The following is a 19,817-nucleotide window of genomic DNA, read 5'->3' on the forward strand; positions in this document are numbered from 1 at the left end:
GCTTGCTTTCATATTTCATCTTTTCCCTTCTAATGTTTTTTTTAGTTGCTGTCTGTCGGTTTTTAAAACTTCCCAATTCTCTATCTTCCCACTAATTTTTGCTTTGTTGTATGCCCTCTCTTTTGCTTTTACAATAGCTTTGACTTCCCTTGTCAGTCATGGTTGTACTGTTTTACCACTTGAGTATTGATTTTTGGAATACACATGTCCTGCTCCTCCCTCATTTTTCTCAGAAACACACGCCATTGCTGCTGTGTTGACATCCCTGCCAGCAGCTCCATCCAGTTTACTTCAGCCAGCTCCTCTCTCATACCACTGTAATTTCCCTTACTCCACTAAAATACTGCTGCATCAGACTTTACTTTCTCCCTGTCAAATTTCAAGTTGAACACAATCATATTGTGATCACTGGTTCCTCTAGGGTATTTTACCTTAAGCTCTCTGATCACTTCCGGTTCGTCACATAACACCTAATCCAGAATAGCTGATCCCCTTGTAGGCTCAAACTGCTCTAAAAAGCTATCTCTTAGGCATTCAATTCACCCTCTTGAAATCCATTACCAACCTGATTTTCCCAATCAACCTGCATGTTAAAATCTCCCATGATTACCATATCATTGTCCTTTTGACTCGCCTTTTCTATTTCCTGTTGTAACCTGTAGTCCACCTCCCAGACACTGTTGGGAGGCCTGTATATAACTGCCATCAACGTCCTTTTACCCTTGCAGTTTCTTAACTCAACCCACAAGGATTCAACATCTTACGATTCTATGTCACATCTTTCTACTGATTTGGTGCCATTCTTTACGAGTAGAGCTACACTACCCCCTCGGCCTACCTTCCTATCCCTCCGATATAACATGTAACCTTGGACATTCAGCTCCCAACTGGAAACCATCCTTCAGCCACAGTTCAATGATGGCCACAACATCATTCCTGATAATCTGTAATATTACAACAAGATCATCCACCTTATTTCTTATTCTGTACTACGCACATTTAGATACAACACACTGAGTAACGTATTTGCTATCTTTTCTGATTCTGCATCCCTAATGATTTGATACTCAGCCTGTTGGCTGCAACTAAGTCCCATCGCCTGCCTGCCCTTCCTGACAATCTGACTGCTCGCTATCTTTACTTTTTAACCATCCATCCTATCCTGAGTCCCTTCACTCCAGTTCCCAACCCCCTGCCAAGTTAGTTTAAACCCTCCCCAACCGCTCTAACAGATCTGCCTGGGAGAATATTGGTCTCCCTCATGTTCTGGTGCAACCCGTTTCTTTTGAACAAGTCATACCTCCCCCAGAAGAGATCCCAATGATCCAAGAACCTGAAGCCCTGCCCCCTGCACCAACTTCTCAAATACACATTTATCTGCCAAATCATCCTTTTTCTACTCTCACTGGCGCATTGCACAGGCAGCAATTCAGAAATTACTACCCTGGAGGTCCTGCTTCTCAGCTTTCTACTGAGCTCTCTAAATTCTCTTTTCAGGACCTCATTGTTTTTCCTTCCTATGTCATTGGTACCAATATTTAACAAGATATCTGGCTGCTCCCCCTCCCTCTCCAAAATGTTGTGGACGCGATCTGAGACATCCCTGAACCTGGCATCTGGGAGGCAACATACCATCCGTGTGTCCCGTTCACAACCACAGAATCACACATGGTATTCTCCCAGGAGGTCATCCCTGACAAATGTTTCCAAAGCGGTATACGTATTTTTGAGGGGAATGGCCACAGGGGAGCTCTGCGCTAACTGCCTATTCACATTTCCATTTCTCCTGACAGTCACCCAGCTACTCGCCTCCTGCAACTTCGGGGTGACCACTTCCCTGTAACTCTGATCGATTATCTCCTCACTCTCCCGTACAAGCCGAAGGTCATCCAACTGCTGCTCCAGATCCCTAACACGATCTTCAAGGAGCTGCAGCTGGATGCACTTCACGCAGATGTGGTTTCCTGAGAGACTGGGTTTCCCAGCTCTCCAAGATCTGGCACGAAAAACACACCACATCCATTTAAATGGTTCAGTAAGAGAGGGGAAAAAAGATAAAAAGGAAACCTTAACAGACACTTTACACAGAGCCGAAGCCTCTTTTGAGCCAAAGCCTGTCACTTCTACTCTCACTACTGGCCTACTCCCGACAATGGCTGCACCACTTATCCCTTCTGTACTTTTATTTAGTTCACAGAGCTCTGTTGATGCCACTGATAGGCCACGTACAATGGACAAATGCTCTCAAAGCTCCCTTTTTAAATAACTGCCACTGACCTGTGAGAAATCCCTCTTGGTAGAGCTGTGCACAATGTTCAGCTATACTTTGCACATTTTTTGGACGTGACTCTACGGCTATGCGTATGACTTGAAATGTTTAGTTTTGGTTCAGTTTGTTTTCTTTTAATTTAATATTTGATAAACTGGTTTTAAAAAAGTCAGTTGATACACATTGACCTTTAGTTTCCACAGGCATTATGTTTTGAGAATATTACAGAGCATCGTTGCTGTCAAGAGTGAACTGTATGCTTGCACATTGATCATTAAATATTGATTATTATCATTTGGATGTAAGGTGACCAGAACTCAACTAGATCACCATGACTCTTGGGGCCTTTAATAGAGAGCAGTGTCTGTGAGTTCGCTTGTCGTGCTCGCAAATCACTTTTCAGAAGCTTCTGTCTAGTATTTGCTTTAGAGCAGAGGTGGATGTGACTGAGTTCTTACTGCAGGAGTTCTATTGTAAAACAGCTCAGCATCAGGTCTATCCTCTTGATTCAGTCTGATCAATGATTGTCCAAAAAGGCTCCAGAGCAACTTCCTCCCTTTGCTTGTGTTTCATTCTTATTTCTGTTACACTTTCTCTTTGTCATCATCATTACTTCTGAAGTTGGGACTGGAATTTTTAATTTTGTATGTAAAGCATGGTATAAGTGCTCGAAAAGCCAATAGGTGATTTTCCATTCACTGGAGAAATAACAAACCTGTAATATGTACAGAATGGATTAGATTTTCCATCCATTATTTCTGTGATTTAGCTGCACACACATTTTGTTTCAGGCCCATTCCCATTTTAAGCTTTTATCTGTTATTTTGGTGTCCTGACCAATGTATCCCACAAACAAAGGAGATTGACAATCAGTCTGCGTATGAAATCTTACTGATGATCATTTCCTGACACCCCCTGTAATTTCTGTTTTATTTTAGAGTGTCACATCTACAGAATTTTGCTTTAGGTTTAATAATAATAATTGATAACATCAAAATAGAGTGTTCTTCTCTGATAGATAAATGTTCTGTTGTTATTAACTAGGCACCAGGTGCGCCTATTGGGGAGATTTTTGCTAAACTGGAGATTTACATGTGGTTGGGAGTCACAAAATCAACTAAAAGCATCATGAGCCATCTGCCCAAGGAATATTTACCAGTCTATGATGAAGAGGCAAGAAAAGAGAGCCCACGGATGCTTCCACCTATCAAGCTCAACAGTGACTGTGAGCTACAGTACAAAATGCTTATTGTGCCTGGGACAGGGAGGAAGGAGTGGGTGGTGGTGTGGATGCAGATGTTTAAAGATGGCAACCTGGGAGTGACTGTTCATGTTACACATCTAGACCTAGTTAGCTCCATTGCTGGGATATCATCCGCTGCTGTGCACATCTTATGAGAGTTTAATAGAAAGGAAACAGTTACACTTTCTATTCAAATAGCCGTTTAATGGATTGTCCTTGTATAGAGTCAGTACTGCATCAGTGGGCCAATTACCCACTCATGTGCTGAAGCCATACTGTCATATTAACTGAGAAAAATGTAAGCTTAATTATTTAGGCAAATCATCTCTTTTGTATCACAGGCAGGGACTTTCGACTGCCGCTGTGAATTGAGGGAGTTGCAGATTCATAGAGTCTATGACTCTACAGATCTGTAGTTCCCTTTGGCTGAATGTATCAAAGCCCAAGCTCACTCCATCAGAGGTGACTTCCACCACCAAGGATGTCATGGTGCAGCCTCCCTGCACCTGTGCTGGTTGGAATGTGCTTACTGTCGAATGGAGCAGTCTTGTTGCACCTTTGCCACTTTCAGAGGGCTTTGTCTATTGGAATAAGCTCACTGTTACTGTAGATTTGTCTGTGATCCCCTTTAATTCAGCTTGGGATCAGGACTGATCTTTTGCATTGACAGGCAGTCCCACCCAAACTGAGGAGTGTCAAACAGTGAGGAACTGTTTGACTGTCATAAACAGGGAAAACCAGCAGAGAAATCTGCAGTGTAAAATACTTGTACAGGACTGATTGTTGGGAGATTTTAACTTCTGTAATCTTAAGAATTTTCTGAAATGTGTTTGGGTAAACTTCCCTCACTAGTATTGCCTAGAAACAGACCATTCAGTCCAAAAAGAGAGCGCAGAAGTGATTCTGTGGCAGAGTTTCCAACTTTTTTATGCCATGGACCCTTACCATTAACCGAGGGGCTCGTGCACCCTAGGTTGGGAACCCCAGTTCTATAGGATCAACAAATGAAACTCAGTGAAGGATGTGATTTTACTAGAGCGAGTGCAAAGGATTAACAAATTATCTGCTGGAAAAACTCCGTGGGAAAAGCAGCATCTGAGGGAGGAAAGAAATTGTCAACATTTCAGGTTGAAACCCCGCATCAGGCCTGGTTCTGCCTCTCAGATGGTGCTCAAACTGGTGAACTCCTCCAGCAGATTGTTGGCTGCTCCAGGTTCCAGAATCTGCAGTCTCCTTTATTCCGAGATTCTTCAGGATGTTGTCTGGATTGGAAAGACTTCAGCTGTGGAGAGTGAGAGAGCGACAGGTTGGGCTAGTTTCCCCGGTGTAATAAAGGGTTGAGGAAGTGACCTGATTGAAGTATTTAAGGTTATGAGAGTCATAGATATGGTAGAGCAAGAGAGCATAGGTTTAAAGTGAGGCAAAGGAGTTTTAAAGAGGATCTGAGGGCAGGAGAGTGGATGATATATGGAATCTGCTACCATAGGAGGTGGTGTAATCACTACCTTTGAGGCATTTAGAGAGATGCATAAAAGGGCAAGAAATGTACGGTCATATTATGTGCCAATGAGATTATTGTAGACAGTACGCCTCTTTTTGTGCTGTACAATTCCAGGAACTAATGACCCCAACATCTTTCTTTGTCATACTTAATACTAAGTGTATAATATTAAGTAGGGTTAGTTAGAGATTACAAAGGTATTTTTTTCATTAAGGCACAAGGAATTGCTGGGATAATTAGAGTGTCATAGAACAGTCGGTGCCGTTCTTCTGCGAGGACTGAGCTGCAAAGCGTCAGATTTTGTATTGCTGTGAAGTGTCATTGAGAAGTACAGCACAGAAATAGGCCCTGTGCCAACCCTTTTACCTATACACTCAAGTCCCATTGCTTGCATTAGGTTCATATCCTTCTGTACCGTGCCTATTTCAGTGTCTGTCTAAAGGCCTGAAATATAGTCATTGTATCTGATTGCACCATGTCCTCCAGCAGTGAGTTCCAGATACCAACCACTCTTCTGCCAGTCACAACCCCTTCTCTTCATCTTAAACCTATTCCCTCTTTTTTTAATACCCCACCCTTGGAAAAAGACTACCTGCCCTATCTTATCAGGTCATCCCTCTGCCTCCTTCGCTTCAGGGAAAACAACCCCACTCTGTCCAATCTCTCTCCATAATTGAGTTCCTGTAATCTAGGCAACAAACTGGTGAATTTCCTATACACCCTCTCCAGGGCCAGGGCTTGAGACTGATGTACAAAGCACTTTGTTTTGTTTTATGCGACTGAATATCTTTTTCTTGCTGACAGACAACACTTATTTCCAGCTGCGCGCTCACATGTACCAAGCCCGAGGATTGCTTGCAGCCGACCAGACTGGATTATCAGATCCCTTTGCAAGAGTTGTGTTTTCAACTCAGTGTCAATCAACCAGAGTAAGAAACCTGAATCAATGTAATGTTCATTTATATTTTGTGTAATTAGTGCAATTTTTGAAATGTTTCAATGTGCTTGATTACTGTAATTCACTGATGTATGTCCAAACCTGAAGGATTTGGAATCTCTTGATATGGACTTAATGGTTATTTTTAAATTAAATGAAGAAAATACTGGGTTGATGAAGTGCAACTTAATTTCAGAATGAACAAAGGGAAGAGCAAGTGCCTTGAGATGCAAGCTCGAAATAGATGCCTGCTCCCTGTCCAGTGCATTTCTAGTTTGACATATTGATGCAATATCCTTGCTAGGTGCTGTCTGGGGAAAATGGAGATTGAACCTAGAACATGAAGATTCGATGTATTTTTGAAGGCCACTGACAAACAATAATTCTGAGTCGGGTTTAATATCATTGGAATATGTCGTGAATTTTCTTAACTTAGCAGCAGCAGTGATAAGAGATCCTGTTAATCCTCAAACATGATTAGGCTCTTTTTGTCCAGTAACAAGAATGGTAAAAATAGTTTACAAACAGTTTTTTACAGTAGGAAAAGCAGATGATTGGCCTTCATATTCTGGAAAGGATATTCTGAGCTCCACGTGGCACGCCGTCTTTATATGGGAAGCCATTGTGTCCTAATATAATTATATTACAGTACAAGGCAGTTTACAGCCATTTTGACCCATTGTGTTCCATGGTGTCTCACTCAATGACACTGTCTGCACCAAAGATTTTGCAAAATTAAACTAATCCAATCAGCCTGTGTACAGGATGATTCCTATCCCTCTGTTCCCTGCAAGTCTAAATATCTGTCATATCTCATATATTTCTGGCAGTGAATTTAAACTTTCTCCTTTTAATATGTTCCTCCTCTTGGGAAAATATATTAAAAGGAGAAACTTATGCCCCCTTATATTTGACATTTTGATCCTGGGAAAAGACTCTGACTAACTACCCATTCTTTACCTCTGATGGGGTGGTAGAATTGTAAAACACAGACATGCATAAGACACAGGAGCAGAATTAGGCCATTCAGCCCATCTAGCCTGCTTCAAAATTTCATCATGACTGACGCCAGAGTCCACAACCTCATAGGCTATCTTAGATTGGGTGTTCTGTAACAACCCAGGTCTTATTAAGGAGCGTAGCATAAAGGAACACTTGGGAGACAATGATCATAAAATGATTGAATTCATGCTGCAATTTGAGAGGGAGAAGCATATTTCACATGTATTAGTATTTCAATCGAATAAAGGGAATTACAGAAGCATGAGAGAGGAGCTTGCCCAGCTGGATTGGAGGAGGATACAGGCAGGGATGACAGCAGAGCAGAGATGGCAAAAGTTTCTGTAAATAGTTCACAAGATGCAGGATAGATATGTCCAACTGAGGACACAGATGTCTCAAATGGTAGGAGTAAGCAACCATAGCTGACAAAGGAAGTTAAGGATTGCATAAAAGCAAAGGCAATATAAAGCAGCAAAAGTGAGTGGGAAGCTGGATGATTGGGAAGCTTTTGAAATCCAACAAAAAACAACTAAAAAAGCTATAAGAAGAGAAAAGATGAAATATGAGGACAGACTAGCCAATAATATAAAGCAGGATACTAAAAGTTTTTAAGAGTGAAAGGGAGGTGAGAGTTGATATTGGACTGCTGAAAAATGATGCTGGTGAGGTAGTAATGTGGGACAAATAAATGGCAGATGAAATTATTGGGTACTTTGCATCTGTCTTCACTGTGGAAGATACTAGCAGTATGCCAGAGTTCCGAGAGTGTCAGGGAGCAGGAGTGAGTGCCATTGCTATGGAAAAGAAAAATTGTGCGGCAAACTGAAAGGTCTTAAGGTGGATAAGTCATCTGGACCAGATGGACTACATCCCCAGAACCTGAGAGAGGTTGCTGAAGACATAATGGATGCATTGGTTATGATCTTTCAAGAATCATAGAAACATAGAAAATAGGTGCAGGAGTAGACCATTCGGCCCTTCGAGCCTGCACTGCCATTCAGTATGATCATGGCTGATCATCCAACTCAAAACCCTGTACCTGCCTTCTCTCCATACCCCCTGATCCCTTTAGCCACAAGGGCCATATCTAACTCCCTCTTAAATATAGCCAATGAACTGGCCTCAACTGTTTCCTGTGGCAGAGAATTCCACAGATTCACCACTCTTTGTGTGAAGAAGTTTTTCCTCATCTCGGTCCTAAAAGGCTTCCCCTTTATCCTTAAACTGCGACCCCTCATTCTGGACTTCCCCAGCATCGGGAACAATCTTCCTGCATCTAGCCTGTCCAATCCCTTCAGAATTTTATACGTTTCAATAAGATTCCCCCTCAATCTTCTAAACTCCAGAGAGTATAAGCCTAGTCAATCCAGTCTTTCATCATATGAAAGTCCTGCCATCCCAGGAATCAATCTGGTGAACCTTCTTTGTACTCCCTCTATGGCAAGAATGTCTTTCCTCAGATTAGGGGACCAAAACTGCACACAATACTCCAGGTGTGGTCTCACCAAGACCTTGTACAACCGCAGTAGTACCTCCCTGCTCCTGTACTCAAATCCTCTTGCTATGAATGCCAGCATACCATTTGCCTTTTTCACCGCCTGCTGTACCTGCATGCCCACTTTCAATTACTGGTGTACAATGCCACCCAGGTCTCATTGCACCTCCCCTTTTCCTAATCGGCCACCATTCAGATAATAATCTGTTTTTCTGTTTTTGCCACCAAAGTGGATAACCTCACATTTATCCACATTAAATTGCATCTGCCATGAGTTTGCCCACTCGCCTAACCTATCCAAGTCACCCTGCATCCTCTTAGCATCCTCCTCACAGCTAACACTGCCGCCCAGCTTCGTGTCATCCGCAAACTTGGAGATGCTGCATTTAATTCCCTCATCTAAGTCATTAATATATATTGTAAACAACTGGGGTCCCAGCACTGAGCCTTGCGGTACCCCACTAGTCACTGCCTGCCATTCTGAAAAGGTCCCGTTTATTTCCACTCTTTGCTTCCTGTCTGCCAACCAATTCTCTATCCACATCAATACCATACACCCAATACCATGTGCTTTAAGTTTGCACACTAATCTCCTGTGTGGGACCTTGTCAAAAGCCTTTTGAAAATCCAAATATACCACATCCATTGGTTCGCCCCTATCCACTCTACTAGTTACATCCTCAAAAAATTCTATGAGATTCGTCAGACATGATTTTCCTTTCACAGATCCATGCTGACTTTGTCCGATGATTTCACCGCTTTCCAAATGTGCTGTTATCACATCTTTGATAACTGACTCTAGCATTTTCCCTACCACCGATGTTAGGCTAACCGGTCTATAATTCTCCGTTTTTTTCTCTCCCTCCTTTTTTTAAAAAGTGGGGCTACATTAGCCACCCTTCAATGCTCAGGAACTCGTCCAGAATCTAAAGAGTTTTGAAAGATTATCACTAATGCATCCACTATTTCTTGGGCTACTTCCTTAAGCACTCTGGGATGCAGAACATCTTGCCCTGGGGATTTATCTGCCTTTAATCCCTTCAATTTACCTAACACCACTTCCCTACTAACATGTATTTCCCTCAGTTCCTCCATCTCACTAGACCCTCGGTCCCCTACTATTTCCGGAAGATTATTTATATCCCCCTTAGTGAAGACAGAACCAAAGTAATTATTCAATTGGTCTGCCATGTCCTTGTTCCCCATGATCAATTCATCTGTTTCTGACTGTAAGGGACCTACATTTGTCTTAACCAATCTTTTTCTTTTCACATATCTATAAAATATCCCCTAGGACATTGGTTCCAGTCCAGCCCAGGTGCAGACCGTCCTGTTTGTACCGGTCCCACCTCCTCCAGAACTGGTTCCAATGCCCCAGAAATTTGAATCCCTCCCCCTTGCACCATTTTTCAAGCCACATATTCATCTGATATATCCTCCTACTTCTACTCTGACTAGCACGTGGCACTGGTAGTAATGCAGGGATTATTACCTTTGTGGTCCTACTTTTTAGTTTATCTCCTAACTCCCTAAATTCACCTTGTAGGACCTCATCCCGTTTTTTACTATATCGTTGGTACCTATGCGCACCACGACCGCTGTCTGTTCACCCTCCCACTCCAGAATGTCCTGCAGCCGCTCAGAGACATCCTTGACCCTTGCATACCCTCCTGGAGTCTCATTTTCGGCCGCAGAAACGCCTATCTATTCCCCTTACAACCAAATCCCCTATCACTATAGCTCTCCCACTCCTTTTCCTTCCCTGCTGTGCCGCAGAGCCACCCATGGTGCCATGAACTATTATCTAAATGGGCAGAAGGTTCAAACATCAGAGGTGCAGGGAGACTTAAGAATCCTTGTGCAAGACTCCCAGAAGGTTAATTTACAGGTTGAGTCCATGGTCAAGAAGGCAAATACAATGTTGGCAGTTATTTCAAGGGGAATAGAATATAAAAGCAAGGAGATAATGCTGAGCCTTTATAAGACACTAGTCAGGCTGCACTTGGAGTATTGTCAACAGTTTTGGGCCCAATATCTCAGAAAAGATGTGTTGTCATTTGAGAGAGTCCAGAGGATGTTCACAAGGATGATTCCAGGAATGAAGGAGTTAACATATGAGGATTTTTTTGGCAGCTTTGGGCCTGTACTCACTGGAATTCAGAAGAATGCATGGGTGTCTCATTGAAACCTACCAAGTGTTGAAAGGACTAGATGGGGTGGATGTGGAGAGGATGTTTCCTATGATGGGGGTATCCAGAACTAGAGGGCACAGCCTCAAAGCTGATGGGTGACCCTTCAGAACAGAGGTAAGGAAGAGTTTTTTTAGCCAGAGAATAGTAAATCTGTGGAATGGTCTGCCACACACTGCCATGGAGGCCAAGTCCGTGGTTATATTTAAGGTGGAAGCTGGTAGTTTCCTGATCGGTCAGGGCATCAAAGGATGTGGTGAGAAGGCGGGTGTGTGGGGTTGAGTGGGATCCGGTGTCAGCCATGATGGAATGACACAGAAAACTTAATGGGCTGAATGGCCTAATTCTGCTTCTATGTCTTATGGTCTTATACAAAAAGCCATCTTGCAGCCATTCAACAAATTCCCTGTCTAGCGATCTGATACCAACCTGATTTTCCCAATCCCTTTGCATATTGAAATCCCCCATTACACGTGCCATGAACCTTATTACATGCCCTTTCCAGCTCCCTTTGAAATCTCAACCCCACATCTTGGCTGCTATTTGGAGGTCTATCTATGATTTCCATAATGTTCTTTCTTTACCCTTGCAATTTCTTAACTCCACCCACAAAAATTTGACATTCTCTGACCCTATGGCACCTCTTTCTAAAGATGTAATTCCATCTCTTACCAGCAGAGCCACACCACCACCTATGCCTTCCTATCTGTCCTTTTGATACAAAGTATATCCTTTGATGTTAAGCTCCCAACTATGGCTCTTCTTGCAGCCACAACTCAGTGATGCCCACAACGTCATACTGACCAATTTCTAATTACGCCACAGGTTCTTCCAGATTATTTCGAATGCTACATTCATTTAAATACAGCACGTTCAATCCTGCTTTCTTCACCCTTTTGAATTTTGCCTCTGTGGTACAATTTAACTCTTTGCTCTATCTACATTTGTACCCATTCATTGGCTTGTCCTTCCTTACATTGATATTACACCCATCACCTACTTGTAAACCTGCTGGCTCATCCTCAGCTCTATCATACTGGTTCCCATCCTCTTCCCATATTAGATTAAACCACTCCCATGAACTCTAGCAAACCTACCCGTAAGGATATTGGTCCCCCTTGGATTCAAGTGCATCCATCCCATTGAAACCAAAGAAAACTATCCAAATTTGTATGAGTACTGAATTTTCCAGATGCTGGTAAATGCCATTCCCTTCACCCTCCTACTGGTCCACCCATCTCCTCTCTCCCTTTGTTCAACCTTTCCACTTTGTTATCTAGCTTTATTATCTTCCCCCAACCGACTCTGTCTGCCTCTCTATCCACTTGTGTTCCTTCTCCTGGCCCTGCCTTCCCAACCCTCTCCCTCATCTGGGTTCCCTCCCCTCCCCTACCCAGCTCTGTCTGCCTATCTATCCACGTGGTTCTACTGTCCCCCTCCCCTCCCCCACTAATTTACTAATGCCTGATGTATTGCCATGATTTCCATCAGTAAAGTTTGCATAAACAAGATTAAGGTTAATCAGTGGAGCTTTAACATTCAATTTGTCATCCTTTTGCAGCTACCAACCAGTCACTTTTTTTTACCCTTCTCCGGGTACAAGGGTACTGTACATTCCTGTTGTAGTTCCTAAGTGATTTTGGATTTGTTATCATATTCCTCCTGAGCTTTAGATTCATGTTATATAAGTGTTACTGAAATGCAGAATGATTGACAGATTTTATTTTATTTTAATTCTTCCCCAGTACATGGAAGAAACGTTGTCTCCAATGTGGTGTGAGATGTTGTTGTTTGATCAAATACTCATTGAAGGAAGTAAAGATGAACTAAAGGATGATCCACCCATAATCATCATCAATATCTTCGACTTTAACAGCTTTGTGAGTTTCTTAAAGAAAATACATCACCAGGATGAAAATACTAATCCATGTTACGTTTTACTTGTAGAATTACAAATATTTGTAGCACATAAGGAGGACATTATGTCTAATTCTGTTGTGTAAATGCCATGACAATTATTGGCATAGAATTCATCAGCTTCTGGGGAATCCTTATGCATTCCATGACATCTATTATCTCATCTTGCTTACCTTCATATAGCTAAATTCTGTCCTTTCCCCTCTTGTTCAGTTGGTTGTGTACAGATTGAAGCACCTTCAATAACTCCAAAAGACTGAAGTAGGGTAAATACTGAAAGGCTTTTATTCACGGTAAAATATGACCTCCATGGTGAGTGTCTGCCCCCGGACTGAGGAGGAGGGGCAAGGCGAAATCACCTTTATTCACAGTTCTGTGGGAGGAGCCACAGGGGCAGTCAGCAGAAGGGCGTGTCCAGACAGTTAACCCAGTTACAACATATATATATGGTTTACCACACAGATGACAAATGTTCTCTAATACATGATCAGAAGAATTTTTCACCTTCTGTTTCCTTAAACAACCCAATTAGTTTTAGGGCAGGAAAAATCCCCTATTGTTATTTTCCTCATGTATGACACCCAGGCGGAGGATGAGAGATGTTGTATTCGTACATGGGCTCCCTGGATTACTAATGACCAGACTTATAGAATTCCAAATTTACTCAAAATCTTCCATATTTTTTAAAGATAGTAATTAGGATAACAAAATCTTTCATGGTACTCAGTAATCACTGAATACAGTATTTATTGTATGAGTTTAATTATGGGTTAGGACCATTATTCGATTAACTGAAGGTATACCTATGTTGAGCAATACACTTGGAACAGCAATACACTCAGGAACAGAACCCTTATGTAACTTGGGGACTGCTTATATTCAGATATAAAGTTTAAAGGACAGTGGATACAAATCTGTTACTGTATAGCCACTTTATTAGATACACCTCTACACCAGCTTGTTAATGCAAATAGCTAATCAGCCAATCATGTAGCAGCAGCTCAATGTATAAAAGCATGCAGGCGTGGTCATGACGTTCAGTTGTTGTTCAGACCAAACATCTGAATGAGGAAGGAAGGTGATCTAAGTGAACTTGACTGTGGGATGATTGTTGGTGCTAGGTGGGATGGTTTGAGTATCTCAGAAACAGCTGATCTCCTGGGAGTTCCACGCACAACAGTCTCTAGAGTTTACGGAGAGTGGTGCGAAAACAAAAAAAATCCAATGAGCACGGCTGTGTGGGTGAGAACACCTTTTTGAGAGAGGTCAAAGGAGAAGGGTCAGACTGGTTCAAGCTGACAGGAAGGCAGCACTAACTCAAGTAACCACATGTTACAACAGTAGTATGCAGAAGAGCATTTCTGAAACGAGGGGGTTTAATTCTCCATCTCTTCCTTCCTATGAACAATCTAGGCCTCCAGATGAAAGTTGGCAAATAAATTGGGAATTCATGTCTGTCTTCTGTGAGGTTGCATTTTGATCTGCAGTGATTTTGCATCATGACATGTTTAAATGATAAATTCTTTTTTTTTGTAATTTATTTTTTATTGAAGTTCATCATCAAACAAATATTTCCATAAGATGTATTTCAGATACTGTACATATATATCATACATTCATATTTGTCACAAATCTCCACATAATATTTATCTGAGGTATACACTTATAGAAAGGAGAGGAAAGAAAGAACAATCAAAAGAAGAAAACTATGTACAAATTAGGGAGTGATCTTTTTTTTACAACATATTCATTGACTTGTGAGAATAAAATCAGGCCTATGAGGTGTTATGTAGTTAAACCATTTTTCCCAGTACGAATGAAATTGTTCCAACTTATGATTAACAGATGCTGTTATCTTCTCCATTTTGTAAATGTCCGTTGTAATTTCCATCCATACATTTAAAGCTGGGCTCTCCTGTGATAACCATTTCCTGATAAGGGTCTTTTTACCAGCCACCAGCAGTTCGCTCATTAAATATTTATCTCTTTTCAACCATTCTTGAGGTATATACCCAAAATATATTCTGTAAGGGTATTTCACATTTAAAGATGGCTTGTAGGGCATTATGTATCCCACTCCAATAGTCTTTGATAACGGGGCATTCCCAGAAAATATAATGGTTTGCATTTTGATGTCCACAATTTCTCCAGCAAACAGGGAGGTTACTATCATAATGGGATTTCTGAGAGGGTGTAATAAAGTATCTTATCAAGTTTTTCCACCCAAACTCCCTCCATTTCTGTGAACTGGTACACTTCCATTGATACCTCTAAATTATTGTCCCTCCTTCCTTCTCTCATTTCTTTTTAATGTATGAAGTCAAATGTGTTTTAAGATTTGACAAACCCTTATACATGCTTGAAATTATTCTACTATCATTGTCTGAATTATGTGCTTTTCTACATAGCTCTATCAGACATGTACTTGCTTTGGTTACATTTTTACCCGTCCTATTAACATACTGCTGCATCTGTAAATACCGGTAAAAGTCTTGTTTTTCTAATAAGTGTTTCTCTTTAAGCATTTCAAAACTGAACAGTGTTCCTTCTTTCACTATATTGCAAATAGCTGTTATTCCTTTAGCTGTCCAGTCCTTAAATCTAGCATCCAGTTTATTCGGCGTAAAATCCAAGACATATGCGCACCATTTAAGAATTGCAATGTCGCTCTCTATTTTATATTCTTTTATAATAGTTTTCCATATTTTAAGAGTCCATTTCACCCATGGGTTATCAATAGTATTTATGTAACTTTGTAGGTTGTTATCAGCCAAAATTGCTTGTATGGGGATGGGAAGTATCCTCTCCTCAATGTTTTTCCCTTGAGCGCCATATGATGGGTTGCACCAGCATATCACAGCTCTCAACTGTGCTGCAAAATAATAATCTCTAAGAGAAGGTAGGCCCCATCCCCCCTTTTCCTTGGCTAATTGCAAAGTTTTGAGACGAACCCTAGGCATTTTACCTTGCCATATATATCTTGGTAGCATCTTGTTCCATTCATTGAATTGATTTTGGTTAATCTCTATTGGTAGGGTCTGAAAGAGATATAGGAATCTGGGCAGTATATTCATTTTAATAGATTCAGTCCTTGAACTGAGACCAAGAAAAGGAATTAGGTTCCATCTTGTTATATCTTCCTTAATTTTTTTTTATATATAGACTGATAATTGCATTCTGATAATTTTGCTAAATCTTTTGGCATAATGATGCCCAAATATTTGACAGACTCTGTTTGCCATGCCAAAGGATATCTACTTTCAACTTCTCTTGGTGGCTATAGTTATATGAAAGTAGTTGGGTTTTATCTGTGTTGATGTTGTATCCCGATAATTGGCCATATTGTTTAAAGGATTGCATCAATTTACGTAAACAGTCTGTTGGTTGCCCTAGGTAGATCAAAATGTCATCCGCGTAATACGCTCTGTCCCTTTAATAGTAATTCCCCTGATATCTTCATTTTGTCTGATGTATTGAGCTAATGGTTCCAGATATAATGCGAAGAGTAGCGGTGACCATGCACAACCCTGTCTCAAGCCCCTTTCTAGGGTAAAACTATTAGATAAATATCCATTGATTTTAATCCTGGCAGTACGATTGTCATATAGTGCCTGTATAGTTTTAATAATTGTGTCATGCAGACCAAATCTATGTAAAACTCTGTAAATAAAATTCCAATTAACTGAATCAAATGCCTTTTCAGTGTTCACGCTTATCACTATTGCTTCAATTTCATTTTATTTTATATGATCCATAATGTGAAGTGTCCTTCGTATATTGTTTTGAGTTTGGTGTTGGTGTCTGATCATTATGTATCAGTGTGGGTAGAAACTCTTCTAATCGTTTGCCCGTGATGGAGGTAAATATTCTATAATCCACATTAAGAACAGATATTGGTCTAAATGACACACATTCCATTTTATCCTTGCCTTTTTTCTGTATAGCCGAGATTATCGCCTGCTTCCAGCTGGGTGGCATTTGTGCCTTTCTTCGAGCCCAGCTCAGTGTGGGGAGGGAGTAAAACAACAATTAACTCACTTCTAAATTCTTTATACCACTCTGTCGTATATCCATCTGATCCTGGTGACTTGCTTAATTTAAGCCTACTAATTGCAGTTTTTAGTTCAGCTTCAGTTATGTCAGCAATCATCATTCTATTTTGTTCTTTGCTTAAAGTGGGTAACTCTAAAGAATTCAGGAAGGTGTCGATTTGGGTGATGCTTCCCCCTGGAACTTTGGAATATAGAGTTTTGTAAAACATTTCAAAAGCTTCTTGAATTTCACTTAGCTTTTTTTTTTTATCACTTTTGTTCTTGGATCCCTAATTCTATGAATTGTATTTTCTGCTATCTTTTTTTTCAGTTTCCACGCCAGTATTTTCATTGATTTAGATCCACTTTCATAGTGTCTCTGTTTCAGAAACATTAAGTTTTTTCTAATTTCTTGTATAGCCAAACTATTAATTTCATTTCTAATTTTTAAAATTTTCTCTAGTGTATCCTGTGCCAAACTCAATTTGTGTTTTTTCCCTAGTTCCTTCAGCTTATTTTGTAATTCCTCTAATGCTTTATTCCTTATTTTTTTCTTATATGAAGATAACACTATAATTTTCCCTCTTAAGACAGCCTTCAGAGTATCCCATAGAATGGGAGGTGAAACCTCTCCATTATCATTGAATTCTAAGTAAAGACCAATTTCTTTTTTAATTTGTTCCTTATACAGGTATCATTGAGTAGACTTGAATTTAGTTTCCAAATAGTATTCTTTGGTTGTAGTTCAAAATCAACAGATAAATATATAGGTGCATGGTCACTTACATCTATTGTCCCAATTCCACAGGTGATTATTTTGTCTTTATCCTTTCTAAATGTTATGAAATAGTCTATTCTTGTATATACGGAATGGAGGGCAGAATAATGAGTGTAATCCCTTCTGTCGGGGAAAAGGTTTGAATGATAAATTCTAACAGTACCAATCTATAAATTGCAGGGCAGCCCTGAATTCCTTGGACGAGCTTTTGCAGTTCCTCAGATTAAACTGCAGGAAGAAAAATATAAGAAACCAACCTTAGAATTTCATGACATTTACAAAGGCAAAACAAGGGGTGGTGAACTGCTGGCAGCTTTTGAACTGATCGAACTCGATTACAGTGGATATGGAGAGGTAGGAAAACCAATCCTTATCAAATCGTTGACTTCTCTCCATAGCTAAAGTGAATGATGGTTATCCATTACCTTTAGTTACCCATGTTACCCATGGTACCTTTGGTTACCAATGCTGGATTCCATTATTGAGGAAGTTGTAGCAGAATTTCCAAAGGTAATTTAGAAATTCATAAGATGATCAAAGAAAAATGATATTTGAAAAATTTGCTAGAGTTGTTTTGACCAGAAGTTGGGCTCCTATGGTCAAGCAAGGACAAGGTACTTCATGTAGGGAAAACGATCAATCTAATCACAGCACTTTGCACAGGAGGTGAAATGAAACTTAAAGTGATAATGAGGACAGTACAGTTGGCAGGAGGGAGAGTTAGGGATGAAGTAACAAACAGGATAGACAAAGGTGCACTTGGATTTTCAGAAGGCCTTTGACAAGGTGCCACACATGAGGCTGCTTAACAAGCTGAGCCCATAATAGTGCACGAAAGATTCTAGCATGGATAAAGAAGTGGCTGATCGGCAGGAGGTACAGAATGGGAAAAAAAGGAGCTTTCTCTGACTGGCTGCCAGTGACTAATGGTGTTCCACAGAAGTCTGTGTTGGACCCAATTCTTTTTACGTTATATATCAATGAGTTGGATGATGGACTTAAGAGCTTTGTTACAAAGTTAATAGACAAAATGATTCTTGATCGGTCAGGGCATGAAGAGATACAGGGTGGTTGGGGCTGAGAAGAAAATTGGATCAGCCATGTCAATAACAGAGCAGACTCAATGGGCCAAATGGCCTAATTCTGCTCCTATATCTTATGGTCTTATACTGTTCTCAGTGTTGCCTGCTAATGGTTGGGCTTCTCATTGAGGATAATATAGACTGAACTTAGAATGTAAGTTTGATGAGAGTTTTTAAAAGTGATAGCAATTAAAATACACAACTCAAGTAAAAACAATCCTAGAATTTTTATCTGAAATTGGCATAAATTTGGAAGTTAAATGTATGATTCAAAATATAATGTCAGGGATTTTGATTTAAGGCACAAATAATAAGAGAATATTGTGCAAGAATGAAAAAGCTCCAATTTAATCAGGGGGACCGGTATTCTGTGAATCGATAGGTAAGTATTCTCTATCAAAGAGAACTTTGGAAACTTAATCATTAAGTGTATCAGGACTGATATAATTAGATTTTCAATATGACGGAGTTGAAGGACTTTGGTTCAGTGCTGAAATGTGGTACTGAGGTAGAAAGTTAACCACGTTCTGAGTGAATGCTGGAGGGGGCAAGAGGAGTTGAATGGTCTATTCCTAATTTCATTTCCTAAGCTCTTATAACATCCATAGAATTTTTTGAGGATGTAACTAGTAGAGTGGATAGGGGAGAACCAGTGGATGTGGTATATTTGGATTTTCAGAAGGCTTTTGACAAGGTCCCACACAGGAGATTAGTGTGCAAACTTAACGCACACGGTATTGGGGGTAAGGTATTGGTGTGGGTGGAGAGTTGGTTAGCAGACAGGAAGCAAAGAGTGGGAATAAACAGGACCTTTTCAGAATGGCAGGCGGTGACTAGTGGGGTACCGCAAGGCTCAGTGCTGGGACCCCAGTTGTTTACAATATATATTAATGACTTGGATGAGGGAATTAAATGCAGCATCTCCAAGTTTGCGGATGACACGAAGCTGGGTGGCAGTGTTAGCTGTGAGGAGGATGCTAAGAGGATGCAGGGTGACTTGGATAGGTTGGGTGAGTGGGCAAATTCATGGCAGATGCAATTTAATGTGGATAAATGTGAAGTTATCCACTTTGGTGGCAAAAATAGGAAAACAGATTATTATCTGAATGGTGGCCGATTAGGAAAAGGGGAGGTGCAATGTGACCTGAGTGTCATTATACACCAATCATTGAAAGTGGGCATGCAGGTACAGCAGGCGGTGAAAAAGGCGAATGGTATGCTGGCATTTATAGCAAGAGGATTCGAGTACAGGAGCAGGGAGGTACTACTGCAGTTGTACAAGGCCTTGGTGAGACCACACCTGGAGTATTGTGTGCAGTCTTGGTCCCCTAATCTGAGGAAAGACATCCTTGCCATAGAGGGAGTACAGAGAA

The 19,817-nt window shown here is 40.7% G+C and overlaps 1 protein-coding gene across 4 annotated transcripts in view; it reads left to right on the forward strand.

Annotated features, from left to right (window-relative positions):
- fer1l4 (fer-1 like family member 4) overlaps nt 1–19,817 on the forward strand; it is a 353,096-nt gene that overhangs the window by 168,779 nt on the left and 164,500 nt on the right. For all 4 annotated transcript variants that reach the window (XM_072244965.1, XM_072244971.1, XM_072244979.1 and 1 more), the window contains exons 23-26: nt 3,314–3,494; nt 5,818–5,942; nt 12,382–12,516; nt 17,543–17,716. In XM_072244965.1, coding sequence (XP_072101066.1) covers nt 3,314–3,494; nt 5,818–5,942; nt 12,382–12,516; nt 17,543–17,716 — 615 coding nt within the window. The remainder of the gene's footprint in view (nt 1–3,313; nt 3,495–5,817; nt 5,943–12,381; nt 12,517–17,542; nt 17,717–19,817) is intronic.

The sequence above is a fragment of the Mobula birostris genome, chromosome 2, assembly GCF_030028105.1.
Source record: "Mobula birostris isolate sMobBir1 chromosome 2, sMobBir1.hap1, whole genome shotgun sequence".
NCBI lineage: Eukaryota > Metazoa > Chordata > Chondrichthyes > Myliobatiformes > Myliobatidae > Mobula > Mobula birostris.